Source organism: Silene latifolia, chromosome 6 (genome assembly GCF_048544455.1).
Source record: "Silene latifolia isolate original U9 population chromosome 6, ASM4854445v1, whole genome shotgun sequence".
Classification (NCBI taxonomy): Eukaryota; Viridiplantae; Streptophyta; class Magnoliopsida; order Caryophyllales; family Caryophyllaceae; genus Silene; species Silene latifolia.
Window position 1 is genome coordinate 52,837,704 of NC_133531.1, and position 15,453 is coordinate 52,853,156.

Below are 15,453 nucleotides of genomic sequence, written 5' to 3' on the forward strand. Positions count from 1 at the left end.
TTGTTTATTTGAAGGATTTTCCCTTTCACAGCAGAGTACAGAAGAAGGTGAAAGGGAAGGTGCTGATTGTGAAAGGGAGGGTGCTACCATGGAGAAGATGGAGGAGGATGAAGTGGAAAAGGACAATGAGAAAGATGAGAATGAATTGAAGGAGAGAAAGGAGGAGGTGGCAGTGGAGAAGGAGTTGACCATACAGCTTTTTAAAAACTTTAGTTTTTGTCCACTCTCTGTTGTTCCGTGTTTTCTAATCTAATTGCAACATGTGCATCATTAGTGAGGTCGTTGTAGAAACCGATTGGTTGCAAGTTACCCAAGACGCGCTGCAGACCTTGCTGCCAGGAAATTAGGTAATGGATATGGTTATTGATGCTGTTGGTATTCGTACTACAATCGAAAACCCAAGTGTTGTGTATTTTCCGACAATCATAAAGGTATTCATATTCCTTATTGTGTCAAATGCTTGTTTTTGGTTTTTGAAATGACAAAGACTTTTGACAAATGTTCTCAAATTTCAGGGAGTTGTCGGTAAAAAGGTTTCGAAGTCAATACGTCCTACTTGACTACTTGCCCCTCAATCTAAACACAACCCAACTGGTAAATAAATATTCTCTTACTTTTTTTTTCCATGCAATTTTTTTCCAATGCATTTTTTTTTCATTTGAAGTCGATAAATCCTACTTGACTAGTTGGTAATATTTTAGGATTTCTTTCCTTATTGTGTGGAGAGATCACATTGGTTTGCATGCGTTGTTTACTTTGGGAAAAGGATGAACTTCATACTCGACTCCAACCTGCCCAGGCGCCGTGAAGTCAGGCAAAAAGTTTTAGTTGAACAGGTATGATTTATTAGTTTTTGCACAAAAACATGTTACCCCTCACTTATTATATCCGGAAGGTCGCTCAATCAGCTTTTTGATCGCCAAAATGCATTGTCGAATGAAAATACTGTTGGTGATCTTTATGTACATGAAATACCCTTGTATGTGCATGACATATCCATGAATGTGCATTAAATAGCCTTATACCACAATCACAATCACTCACTGTCTTGTTTTTGTATAGCTCCTGCCTGCTTTGGAGATCATCGCAAGAGACTCTCCAAGATACACAAGGTTGTTGGAGATCAAGACTTTTCACTGGGTGGTTGTGCAAGTGCCTCAACAAAAGAATGGGTATTCTTGTGGAGTTTATTTGTTAAAGTGGCTAGAAAATTTGTGTGATCAAGCATCATGGAGTGATGAGCGTTCTTACGAGGTAAAAATTTTTCAACAAACTTTTGTAAACATTATTCAGTATATTTTATTTCAAGCATTTCAATATTTGTTGTCAAATAAATTTTTTATGTAGGATTTGGATGAATATGGTACGAGTATGATTGCACGTCTCATCAAATGGAAGCGAAACAAGAGAAAGGTAAATATAGAGAACCTTGAATGCCTAATTTAAATTTTGCCTAATTTTAATCTTCTTTTCATTAGATTCTGTCTCGGAGTGACTTTTACGTAACAGTATTCCCCCCCCCCCGTTTTTTTGTAGGATTATCACTAGGTGATATTTTCTAAACACTTGAGTCGAGGGATGTGCAAAGGGAGTGGCAGATGACCTAATCCAAAATTCGAAACACTGCCATTTTTTGATCTGATTCCTTGAGTCGAGGGATGTACAAAGGGAGTAGACCCTGGAATATTAGATTCTTGTGGAGTTTATTCTGGAATATTTAGTACACTAAGTCTTGAGAGTACATATTAGATTTTGGAATATGTAAGGCGTGTAAGACATGAAGTCATGTTTCTGGACTAATTCTAGAAACATGTCACGAGGCAACGAAAACGAGAAACAATTTTCAAAATTGGATAACGAACATGTCACGAGGCAACGAAAACGAGAGACAATTTTCAAAATTGGATAACGAAAAGGCTGTAATGAAATTAAAAACATCGTAAATGCATTAGAAACTGTTCCACATGCATGAAATAACAGTGTGCATGCATGAAATATGTAACTCATGTGTCCAAGGTCAAATCTTAAAGTAATCTCAAGTGAACTTTTAAAATGTTGCATTATAATTTAGATTTTAGAATTTTATTATTAACTTCGACGGTTGGGGATGTGGTAGCAAAGAAGGATGTAGTGGTAGATCACATTTCTCCGGTTTCTTAATACTAAACAATATCACAGCTTACACAAAAAAAAAAATTGTTAAAAAATATTTTTGAAAAAAAAAAATTCGAAAAAAAAAATTCGGAAAAAAATAAATCGAAAAAAAAAATTTGAAAAAAAAAATTTTCGAAAAAAAAAAAATTTCGAAAAAAAAAAATTTCGGAATAAAAAATTTTCGAAAATTTTTTTTTATTTTGAAAAAAAAAAATTTCGTGATATTATTTTGTATAGTGCGTGATATTGTTTTATGGACTCATGGACTCAAATATTTAGGTGGACTCACCGGATCCCACCTCTCTCTCTCTCTCTCTCTCTCTCTCTCTCTCTCTCTCTATATATATATATATATATATATATATATATATATATATAGAATTAGGATCACATGAGTCCTACCTAATTATTTGAGTCCATGAGTCATAACAATACTGCTTTATATCAAGCTATTAGTAAGGTTATTTTCGTCATTTCCTAAACTTGTTATATAAACCCTATTATCAGCTCAACCCTCACCATTTGAATTCATTTACTTTCTCTCTCTTCTCTCTCTCTTCCGCAATCACGCTTTTCATTCTTACGCCGTCAATTTTTCGCGCGTTGTCGTCTTCTTCGCTCTCGTTGTCATCTTCACCTGTGTTCATTATCATCCGTGATCGATTTCCAGCGATTTTCTTCATCATTCGTCTCAGTTGCTCATTCTCATTGACTTTTTCATCATCCGTCGTCTTCATCTCTTTTTTCCTCAATTTTAACATATTCAATGTCAGGTATTTGATCGTTTTTTGCTTCTTTTATTTTATGTTTTAATTTTTTCATTCTGTTTTCCTGTTTTATTGCATGATGTTTTATTGTTATTGTATCTTCGACTGAATTCGTTGTGTAATTACTGGTTTTTTGTTATAATTGATGTTATAATTCATCAACATCAATCACGGATTCAATAATTCGTGCTATTTTATGTATTAAAATCATGTACTGATTATCTACTTTCTTCAACATGTAGTTTTTGCTATTTGATGTGTTAAAATTTATTCTCTGTTTTCTTCATCTTCAAAAGTGACAAGATTATTTGAAGCGAAGACGCAAAAATCGTTATGAATTACTATCTTCATATTATGAAATTTAAAGCAATCAACGGCTGCTATTAATTGAAGACATCTATCAAGTTGATTAAGTACGATGACAGTTATTTTCAAGATCGAGAAAGTTTGTCACATCATGAGTTGTATTGACGTTCTACAACTGATGTAATCATCGGGGGGGGAGTGTGCACGTGCTGTACTCTTTTTCCTTATCTATGGTTTTGTCCCACTGGGTTTTCCATAGAAAGGTTTAATGAGGCAGCTTATTCCTTTGCGTGCTAGAGGAATATTGTACTCTTTTTCTTTACTAATGTTTTTCCCACATGGTTTTTCTTAGTAAGGTTTTAACGAGGCATGTTCTTCTGCAATGTACATCCAAGGGCGAGTGTTATGAAACATTAGTTAGATGGATGTCCATTGGGCTTATACCCATTATACATGTAACTAGGGTGTTGATAAAACCATCATCTATGTACTATATATACCCCATATGAGATGAATAATAGACAACTCTCTCCCCTATCTCAATCTATTTTACTCATTCTACTCTAAGTTCTATCTACAATTCCTTCTCTAACTCTTATTCTATAATAATGCGTCATTTATTTTGGTAGGTTAGGATATTTTTTTGGTCTAATCTCAGCCCTTGATCTTGTTAGATCCATTGGTATATAAATGCGGGGGTAACTCACGAAAAGTGGCAAACTCACCGGATCTTGCTTATATATATATATGTATATATATATATATATATATATAGAGGCAGGATCCGGTGAGAACGAACACTCGGTGCAAACGGTGAGAACGAGAGATATAAAATTCACGCGCCATCTAACTCACAGCCAAATCTCATTTCTCCCAAATTACATTCCACCCCGAACACCAACGACCCCTCAAATACCCCCATAACCAATCATCACCCGCCGTCGTCGCCACCTATCTTCGCCGTCGTCGCCACCTATCACTTGCCGTCGTTGCCACGACGATCATCAATAACTTCGACAAACCGCCGCAAAGTTCCTCTCCCTTCATCCTCAAACCCCGACCACCCCTCATCTTCCCCATAACCACCCAACATCAGCCATCGCCATCGATATCAACTACTAGCAAGTTTCACGCATCCTTTATTTTCCTAATTCCAGTACAGCTTCACGAACTCCGGTGAACAATCGAATCTGCAACATTCGAACTCCAGATCTCGATTGTTCTTCATCATACCTCAATTTTACGGCGAAATCTCTGGCTTGGGAAATATCGGAGGTCGACGAGGGGCGAAAACCACATAAAGGGGAAACGTATGTAGTCTTAGGACATTCTAGTGGTGCGTCGGCGTCACGGGGTTCTCGGTGATGGTGTAAGGTGGATGGCGACATATTGTGCGTGGTATTTTATGTGGTGAGGGTGATGTCCGGTGTTTTCACCGGCGGTTAAAGGTGTTGGTGCGGGTTTGCGGTGGTGTCGTGAGGAATGACGTAAGAGTGGTGGTGGTTGGTGAGTGGTGGTGGACGGTGGTAACTCAGGTAAGTTGGGCAATGGTTGATTTTGGCGACACGGGGTTGGCCAGTGAGTTGATTCCGACGATGGTGGTGGTACGTGGTGGTAGTTCAATGGTAGTAACGGTGGTGATTTGAAATTAGGGTCTGTAATTTGGGTGATTTTGGAAGTTAGGGTTTCTAATTGGGGGGTTTTTCGAAATTAAGTTTTTAATTGGGAAATTGTAATTTGATTTGAATATTTTAATTTGAGTTGAATTTTGTGTATCTAGATCACATATTTGTGTATCTAGTACAATATTTGGTGTATATAGATAGTCCGTATTTTTTGAGTCATACGTTCGAGAAAAATATACCTAGGATGAAAGAAAGTGTATCTACATTGTCGAAAGATGTATCTAGAATTACGTAAAAAAGTGTATCTACGTTAAATTTTAATGTAACTGAGATTTTGTAAAAAAAAAAAAAAAGGTGTATCTGGCATATATTTTTGTGTATCTACTTCGTTCTCACCGTTTGCACCGAATGATCGTTCTCACCTGATCCTAAATCTATATATATATATATATATATATATATATATATATATATATATATATATATATATATATATATATTAGGATCACATGAGTCCACCCTATCTTTTTGAATCCGTGAGTCCATGATAAATATCACACGTTATATTAAATAATATCACAGCTTACAGTATCACACGTTATACTAAACAATATCACAGCTGGAAAAAAAAAACTTTTTCAAAAAAAAAAAATTGAAAAAAAAAATAGTGATATTGTTTTGTAATACAATATCACACGTTATGCTAAACAATATCACACGTTATACTAAACAATATCACATATTTCACGAAAAAAAATTTGTTAAAAAAAAATTTCGAAAAAAAAAAAAATTTGAAAAAAAAAATTCGTGATATTGTTTTTTAATACAATATCATAAGTTATGCTAAACAATATCACACGTTATACTAAACAATATCACAGCTTACACGAAAAAAAAAAAATTGTTAAAAAAAAAATTCGAAAAAAAAAATTGAAAAAAAAAAATTTTCGAAAAAAAAAAAAATTTCGAAAAAAAAAAAATTCGAAAAAAAAAAAAATCGAAAAAAAAAATTATTTTGAAAAAAAAATAATTTTGAAAAAAAAAAATTCGTGATATTGTTTTGTATAGTGCGTGATATTGTTTTATGGACTCATGGACTCAAATATTTAGGTGGACTCACCGGATCCCACCTCTATAGAATTAGGATCACATGAGTCCTACCTAATTATTTGAGTCCATGAGTCCATCTACAATATCACACATGAGTCATAACAATACTGCTTTATATCAAGCTATTAGTAAGGTTATTTTCGTCATTTCCTAAACTTGTTATATAAACCCTATTATCAGCTCAAACCTCACCATTTGAATTCATTTACTTTCTCTCTCTTCTCTCTCTCTTCCGCAATCACGCTTTTCATTCTTACGCCGTCAATTTTTCGCGCGTTGTCGTCTTCTTCGCTCTCGTTGTCATCTTCACCTGTGTTCATCATCATCCGTGATCGATTTCGGCGATTTTCTTCATCATTCGTCTCGCTTGCTCATTCTCATTGGCTTTTTCATCATCCGTCGTCTTCATCTCTTTTTTCCTCAATTTTAACATATTCAATGTCAGGTATTTGATCGTTTTTTGCTTCTTTTATTTTATGTTTTAATTTTTCATTCTGTTTTCTGTTTTATTGCATGATGTTTTATTGTTATTGTATCTTGATGAATTCGTTGTGTAATTACTGGTTTTTTTGTTATAATTGATGTTATAATTCATCAACATCAGTCACGGATTCATCAATTCGTGCTATTTTATGTATTAAAATCATGTCGATTATCTACTTTCTTCAACATGTAGTTTTTGCTATTTGATGTGTTCAAATTTATTCTCTGTTTTCTTCATCTTCTAATTGACGTATAAAAATGATGTACTAATTGTCTGTTTTGTTTATCATCAAGTTTATTTTGCATTCTTTGCTTGTGTTTACTTCAAGTTTTGATCGTTATTTAACATTTCCTTTGTATCACTTTTAATTCAAGAGAGTATCATAATTAATTTGAATAGTATCACATTTTATAGTTTTTGTTTGCCTGATTACTGCTCATTAGAATCAGTTTCCCTTTTACAATATCACATTGAGTCCTTTACAGTATCATAGAATGGAGTACATGACTCGTAACTACTTTTTGTGCATTAGTATCACATGTTATGCTTCAGAATATCACATTGAGTCCTTTACAAGATTATCATAAGTCTGCATGATACATGATCGTAATTACTCTCTTTGCATTAGTATCACATGTTATGCTTCAAAATATCACATTGAGTCTTTTACAGTATCATAGGCTGCGATACATGACTTGTAATCGGTTTCGTGCATTTGTATCACATGTTATGCTCGAATATCACATGTATTCCTTCAAAGTATCATAGGTGCAATACGGTTGCGTATTTATTTTATATTCATCAAGATATCACATTTTATGTTACACAATACCACATGCATTCCTTCACAATATCATAGTTTTGTTATAATCTAGTTATATTTGTTATATTTGTATCTTTGTTATGCTCGAATATCACATGTATTCTTTCACAGTATCATAGGCTGCAATACGGTTGCGTATTTATTTTATATTCATCAGTATCACATTTTATGTTACACATTATCACATGCATTCCTTCACAATATCATAGTTTTGTTATAATCTAGTTATATTTGTTATAATTTGTTTCACATGTTATGCTCCAGAATATCACATGTATTCCTTCACAGTATCATGGGCTGCAATACGGTTGCGTATTTATTTTATATTCATCAGTATCACATTTTATGTTGCACAATATCACATGCATTCCTTCACAATATCATAGTTTTGTTATAATCTAGTTATATTTGTTATAATTTGTTTATTCAACTTCTCTTGCTGTAGAAAATACTTTTGTTGTCCCTGTGGTACCTGTTCCTACTCCACAATGTATAGACGTTGATGAGGTGCATCTTTGGGAATCGTCTTTCTTTGATGGTGACCCTGGAGGTTCGAAGAGTGGGTCGAAATATTGCAACTGAATTTACACCTACAATAGGACAAACTTTTGCTACGTTAGACGAGGGTATACAGTTTTATGAGACTTATGCAATAGCATGTGGTTTTGAACCAAGGAAATCTTCAACGAAAAGGTTTCGTAGTAGTGGAGATATTAGGACAAAATTGATTGTGTGTCACCGGGAAGGATTTAGGGATTCTAAGCCGACAATATTACCCATTACTGGTGAGGAGGAGGAGCCAATGGTCAAGGCCTATAATCCGAAGAAGACTAAGGTTACTAGGATTGGTTGTAAAGCTAGGATTTTCTTTAAATTTGTTATTAAAGAAATTAACCAAGTTCAAGTGCCACTCTTTGTTGTTGATCAGTTTCATGCTGCCCATAACCACCGTCTTTCTCTACTCAAGTATAGAGAATTTCAAAAAAAATGTAGAAACCTTGCTTTGCAACATAAACAAACCATCGTTGATAATTGCAAGGTCAATATTGGCCCAACCTCTACTTTCAGGTCCGTCAAGGAATATGTTGATGGCTATGAAAATATTGGAGCTTCTTTGACCGAGTTTAAGAATTTTGGAAGGGAAATCAAGTGTTTTATAGGTCTTAAGGATGCTCAAATGTTTGTAGACCAGTTGGAAACCCTTCATGAAACCCAGGAAGGTTTTTATTATGCCTATGATATTGATCAGAATAAGTGTTTGTTTCGTGTCTTTTGGGCTGATGCAGCAGCACGTCGTAATTACGCTCTATACGGTGAGGCGGTGACTTTTGACCCAACCTATTCAACTAATAAGTACGACATGATCTTTGCTCCCTTTACTGGTGTTGATTATCACAAGAAGTCCGTCACTTTTGGCGCTACGCTTATGTCTAGGGAGAATGACCAGAATTTTAAATGGATTTTCACAAAATTCTTAGATTGTATGGGTGGGAAGGAACCCCATTGCTTTTTTACCGATCAATGTCCTGCTATGAAAATTGCAGTCCCCTGCTACTTTACGATTGCTGCCCACCACTATTGCATGTGGCATATTATGAAGAAATTACTCGAAAAGGTAGGCACGTGTGACTAAAGAGATCGACTTCGTCACTCGTCCGAATTCTCGTTGTTTGGGATTCAGACTTAGAGCCTTCTGACTTCGAAGAGAGGTGGTGTTCGTTGATCAGTGAGTTTCAATTGGAAGATAATGCATGGTTGCAATATCTGTTTTCCAAGCGGCAATGTTGGATTCCGGCGTATTATCGTGATATTCCTCTTGGTTGTCTTTTAAGAACAACGCAACGCTCTGAGAGCGAAAACAGCTTCTTTAAGCGGTTTGAGAATCCTCATGGCACACTTGTTGAGTTTTGGATGCGCTTTCAAAGTGTTATGGATCAGCAACGGTACACCCAAAAATCTCTTGACAGAGATAGTGATCACTCCCTACCTCAAACCAAAACCCTTCTTAGCCTTGAGGTTCATGCATCGACTGTTTATACACACGCTCTCTTTTATGAATTCCAACAGCAGTGCGTTGATTCTCTAAACTCATGTAGTCTTTGGTGATTCTTCAAGGGAGGGCAGTACAAGGTTCCTAGAAGTTGAAGATTCTATCTTCAATAAGACTTACACTGTCGCATTTAATCCTTCAACGTTTGATGCAACATGTTCATGCAGGATGTTTGAGAGGAAGGGATACATATGTAAACACATCATCTGGATTTTATCTGGTAAAGGGATCAAAAAGATACCTGATAAGTATCTTCTCAGTAGGTGGACAAAGAACACTAAAAAAATGCCCTTGTATGATGTTCACGGTCAATTGTTGGATGATTTTACTTCGTCGGATGTCACTAAGCTTTAGATTTCGACTGTCTGGTCTGAATTATACTCAACATTAACACTGCTCAAATCTCTGCCTGAAAATCACATAAATGAACTGACTTCATTACTGAAGACATTTAGACAAAATTTCAAGTCTGGTGCTGAAAAATTGACTAAACACCAAGAGTTGGAGATGCTCCTTGGGGTTAACTCTTCATCTGAGGTCCGTATACTACCTCCTGTTCAATCAAAAAACAAGGGTACTGGCAAGAGGTTGATGTCCAAGAAAGATCAGTCCGTTGCAAAGGCACAAAAGCCGAAAAGATTTTGCAATAATTGTAAACAAATGGCACATCATGATAAGCGGAATTGCCCTAATCCAGCTGTTGATACATCACAACACTCGTTTGATCATGAATCCGATGTAAGTAATTTGTCTTATAACTTTTATTATTTCACTTTTACGTGTGCTATACCACGATTCTTTGAAGTGTGACCACGATAAACAATATCACAGTCCATGCTAAAAAATATCACATTCCATGGTAAATAATATCAGTACCTTATTATTAAAAAATATCACTTATTTAAAAGGTGTCTACTTTGAAACAATATCACAATCATTTAAAAACAATATCACTTGTCACTGGCAACATTTATCAATTTTAAATCCCTATCTATTTTCAGAATCAACCAAACAATATCAACACGTGTATTCAAAAATATCACACTATGTACCCCAACAATATCAAACAAAAAAAGGATTTTTATATCCCTAGCCACTGTTGTTGTTCCTGAGGATTAATATCACAACAACTAAAACATAATATCATACAACCCTTGAAACAATATCACAGTTTTCCAGAAGTTGATCAAAAAGAAGTTATATTTTGTCAAACTTATTACTGACGTTATGTCACTGTGTTTTGTCTGTTTGTTTTGCAGATTTCTTCACTTGTTGATAGTGATTAAGGGCTTCTGCATGCTGAGGAAGTTTATTTTACATCATCAACTTTTCACAATCGACTTTTTATTGCTTATACTATACAATTTCTTTCTTGTATGTCATTCCAAATGGCATCATTTTTGTATTCTCTCCATTTTTTTCCCTTGTACGTCATTCCAAATGACATCAATTTTGTATTCTCTCCATTTTGGGTATCAATGTTATAAAAACCGCATAATTACTAATGTTGTTTTGTTGCCATTATTAAATACTATCCCACCTCATTTGAAGGTTTATCACACTTGATTCAAAAAAATATATCATCATAATAGCTAAACAATATCACAACATTACACTTGCTTGTATACGTATTTTATTATATTGTATTATATTGTAAAATACTACTAAGGAATATCACATTTCAAGTGAAACAATATCACCAGTATTCATAAATATTACCACTACAATTGGATGTTTTTAGGAAACAATATTACAAAAATATGATTAAAATATCACAGTACATACTAGACAATATCAACCAGTGAGTGCAATAATATCACAATTTTGTCTGCTGAATAATATCACAACTTATCCAACTAAAAAGGAATTTTCAATCCCTACCCCCTGATTTTATTTTAGATAATAAATACAACAATATCAACATGTTTACGGAACAATATCACACTGGGTACCAAAACAATATCAAAGAAAAAAGATTCAAACAACCTAGTCTGCTGTTATTATTTCTGAGAACTAATATCACAACAACTTAAGCAAAGTATCAAACAACTCCTGAAACAATATCACATGTATGTCCTTAATAATATCAACCATTGTACTTAATAATATCACAATGTGTACAAAAAAAGTTATCCAACTTAAAAGGGGATTTTAAATCCCTATCCGTTGATTTATTTTAGAGAATAAATACAACAATATCATCATGTTTACGGAACAATATCACACTGGGTACCAAAACAATATCAAAGAAAAAAGATTTTAACAACTTTGTCTGCTGTTATTATTACTGAGAACTAATATCACAACAACTTAAGCAAAGTATCACCCAACTCTTGAAACAATATCACAGTTTACTAAGAGTTGATCAAAAAAGTTATATTTCCTACCATTGTACCTAAAACAATATCACACAACTCCTGAAACAATATCACATGTCTGTCCTACCAGCATTACATTCCTAGTCCTACTTTTGTCCTCTTCCTCTACCTCTCCCTCTACCTCTATTATTAGGATTTGCAGTCGTCTTCAGTCGTTTGTACTGGATTGTGGGTGTTTCTGCATCATCTTCACCATCTTGTTTGGATTCAGGTAGCCTGTAAAAACAGAAATGGCATGTTATGGTTCTATGTGAAATTTTTACCTTTGTGTCTGTTGCAAATAAAAGCAGAAACGTAATGCTATGATTCTATATCAGAAATGTAAAAGTCGGGTTTTTGGTTTTTACCTTCTGATTGGAGATTTGCGAAGAATGGGTATTTCTGTGTTAATTGTTGGCATTCTAGTAGCATCCTCCTTGGCTTTTGTTTGAACATTGGGCTTCTCTTTTGGCGGACCTTCTGCCTTTGTTATTTCTTGTTCCACAGTTTTGTCCTTCTCAACAACATTATCCTTGGCTTTTATCTTATTGCCCTTGTCTTTTGCATCTTCGTTATTCTTCCTCTTTTCCTTCAATCTATTTAAAAGCTCTCCCTTTCCCGCTATAAATTCTTCAACTCTTGCAATCAGCGCTGTCCTCATGTCATTTATGTCAGCTAAAAGTAATGCCGCTGCTATTTCTAACCAGTAGTAGCGCCTATGCACTTTCGACTGCAACTCAGCTTCAAACAACTGCCCCTCATACCGAATCATGTGCATCATTAAGAAGTTTCCCGATTCAGTATTGTTTGCTTCCTTCTTTTGCCAATTGAAACTCGTGTTGACAACATCAAATTCTATTATTTCATGCGCTCTATCAACATTTTTTCCTGCTAGGAAATCACTCATGTGATAGACCTACAATAATTAGTCACACTATTAGTCATTATTTTGTCAAACAATCATATACATTTACTGTATACACTCAATCTATCCTAGCCAAAATATCAGACAATCATATGACATGTCACTAGGAAGAATATCATTAAATCATACCACCGAATCTGCAGCCTTGTATATTTCAGTCTGCTCCCAGTAGTCGTACTCTGTATTGTCTAACACTTCAATAGTCTCGGTTTTGAAATTTACACAAACACAGAAATAGTGTTCTTGCAACACCATCGGAATAAAAACCAAATCTGCTTCCATGTTACATGGAACTGTGTTACTTCTTATGAATTTGTCCCATTCTTCGAATATGTTTTCCCTGTTCGCTTCTTTGCCTTCAGTAACTTCTACTATTGATTGCTGTAGTGTATATATATATGTATATATATAAGTTAACAAATCCTTTACATTTAAGAGTTACTACATTTTAATCAAAACGTGAATATGTGTAAACAATATCACTTTTATGTGTGCTATATCACAGTTCCTGAAATGTGACCCTGATAAACAATATCACAGTCCATGCCAAAAAAATATCACAGTCCATAGTAAATAAAATCAGTATCCTTGTGAACCAATATCAGAACATTATACTTGATTGTAGACAATATCATCCCAGTACTAAAAAATATCACTTATTTTAAAGGTGTCTACTTTGAAACAATATCACAATCATTTAAAAACAATATCACTTGTCAGTGGCAACATTTATAAATTTTAAATCCCTCTAATTTCAGAATCAATTAAACAATATCAATTTGTGTATGCAATAATATCACACTATGTACCCCAACAACATCACATTTTAAATAAGTGATATTTTTAATCAAAGCGTGAATATGTATAAATCAAAACAGAATGTCAGCTTTCCATGTGTCGAATTCCAAAAAACAATAAACTTGTTTCACAGGGTTCTGTATGCTCAATGTGATTCAGAATTAGTGACCAACATTCAATCACATTGTTGTTGACATGTACACTTGGAAGCAACGACAATATATCTTGTCTTGCAAGGTATTGATCATCACTGAACTTGGCAACAACCTCACTGCTCAAAACATTAACACCAATGTTCAAAAATTGTCACATTAACTGTGACAGTGATAACCAATATCAAAATTAAACAATATCACATATTTAAAAGGTGATCCTGATAAACAATATCATAGTCCATGCTAAAAAATATCACAGTCCATGCTAAATAATATCAGTACCTTTCTGAACCACTATCGGAACATCATACTTGATCGTAGACAAAATCATCCCAATACTAAAAAATATCACTTATTTAAAAGTTGTCTAATTTGAAACAATATCACAATCATTTAAAAAAAATATCACATATCACTGGGAACATTTACAAATTTAAAAGCCCTACTTATTTTTCAGAATCAATTTAACAATATCAACCTGTGTATGTAACAATATCACACTATGTACCACAACAATATCAAAATTAAGTGAACAACAATCAGAACAATATCTTTCTTTGTGTGACACTTGATTATATACAATATCAGGCTTTTATACCAGTTTCTACTCTAAAACAATATCAAACCCATTAACGTACAATATCACATGACACTAGCAACAATATCACCTTTTGTAGTTCTTTTGTCAAACTTAGATATCATTGCAAATATTATCAGACCATTAATAAAAAAAGTTGCACAAAGATATATGTTTTAAAGAACCATACTCTAATGGGAGAATGTGGTCGTCCAATAGGCAGTAGTCAATCACTTCTTTCATCGTAGTCTACATGTTTGCACACAGCGACTTGTTTGCCTTCATAAATCTTGAGACGAACTCCAATTTAGGATCAGCCACACCACAATTGAACGTGCATCCAAGGCCATCTGATTTCCCCCTTTTACCGCTGCCAACGACACTGGCAGAACCATCTTCTACAGTAGCTAGAAACATTTTATATTACAGTATTTAATATATATTTTGTATTTATAATAATAAAAAAAAATTAGGACTTTACAATGTAGAAGTCAGTGTTTAAAATATAACCTTTTATTTTTGACAGTGGCGTCTGAACTTTGTTTTTCCCACCTTTTTCTCTCTTGCTTTGTTTTTTTCCTCTTTGTCTTTTTGCCAGCAATTTAGGCAACAGTATACCTTTTGTGGCATTAAAGGTTGTAACTCTCTTCCAGACTTTACTCCTATCTTTATTCAAATCACTCAATACGAGCGTTGCTGCAATCTCTCCCCTGTATAACTGCCTCATCTTTGCATCGCTTAGTTCACAATCAAAAGGCTCACCAACAAAGAACATCATGTGAAACATCATGAATAGGCCACAGTCCAGGTTCAACACTTTCGATTGCCAATGAAACTTCACATTATTCATTTCGTAGTCCTTCACCTTTAGCCCACTTTCAGTACCTTTCGTGTTGAGGTATTCACCATAAAGAGTCCCTTGTATATGATTAATGTAAACAACTTTTCGATTTCAAGCTTATCGAACAAAACCATTATCCCATTAGTTCTTTGTTTTCAATATTTGTACTTACAGCCATATGAGCCATGTGTACGTGCTCCTCGTCTTGGAATTCATCATACTCTCTGTTATCCAAATAGAACATTTTCTGCCTCTTCAAGTCAACACAGATACAGACGTAGTACTCTTCATAGACCAAAGGTATGAAAACCTTTAGATGAAACAATAATATTAGGAAACAATATTACAAAAATATGAATAAAAATATCACAGTACATACTAGACAATATCATTCTTAATAATATTTTTTGTCCCTCTGAAGTTTTTTTGGTATGTTGTAAAATAATATCAACCAGTGTACTCAATAATATCAGAGTCTGTA

The 15,453-nt window shown here is 34.2% G+C and overlaps 1 protein-coding gene across 1 annotated transcript; it reads left to right on the plus strand.

Moving 5' to 3' along the window:
* The first annotated feature begins 350 nt into the window (after positions 1–350).
* LOC141588083 (protein FAR1-RELATED SEQUENCE 5-like) lies at positions 351–10,605 on the plus strand. Its single transcript, XM_074409538.1, has 9 exons — positions 351–431; positions 516–533; positions 1,063–1,254; positions 1,348–1,413; positions 7,766–8,884; positions 9,046–9,371; positions 9,487–9,658; positions 9,767–10,057; positions 10,579–10,605. Exons 1-9 carry the CDS (start codon positions 351–353, stop codon positions 10,603–10,605), a joined length of 2,292 nt encoding a protein of 763 aa, XP_074265639.1.
* Positions 10,606–15,453: the final 4,848 nt, after the last annotated feature.

Bases quoted from the DNA above. Each gene is read 5' to 3' on its own strand.
- LOC141588083 (XM_074409538.1), top strand. From the start codon at position 351: ATGGATATGGTTATTGATGCTGTTGGTATTCGTACTACAATCGAAAAC. The intron at 1,255-1,347 runs GTAAAAATTTTT...TTTTTTATGTAG, and splicing joins GTGATGAGCGTTCTTACGAG to GATTTGGATGAATATGGTAC. The intron at 9,659-9,766 runs GTCACTAAGCTT...TCATTACTGAAG, and splicing joins ATGATTTTACTTCGTCGGAT to ACATTTAGACAAAATTTCAA.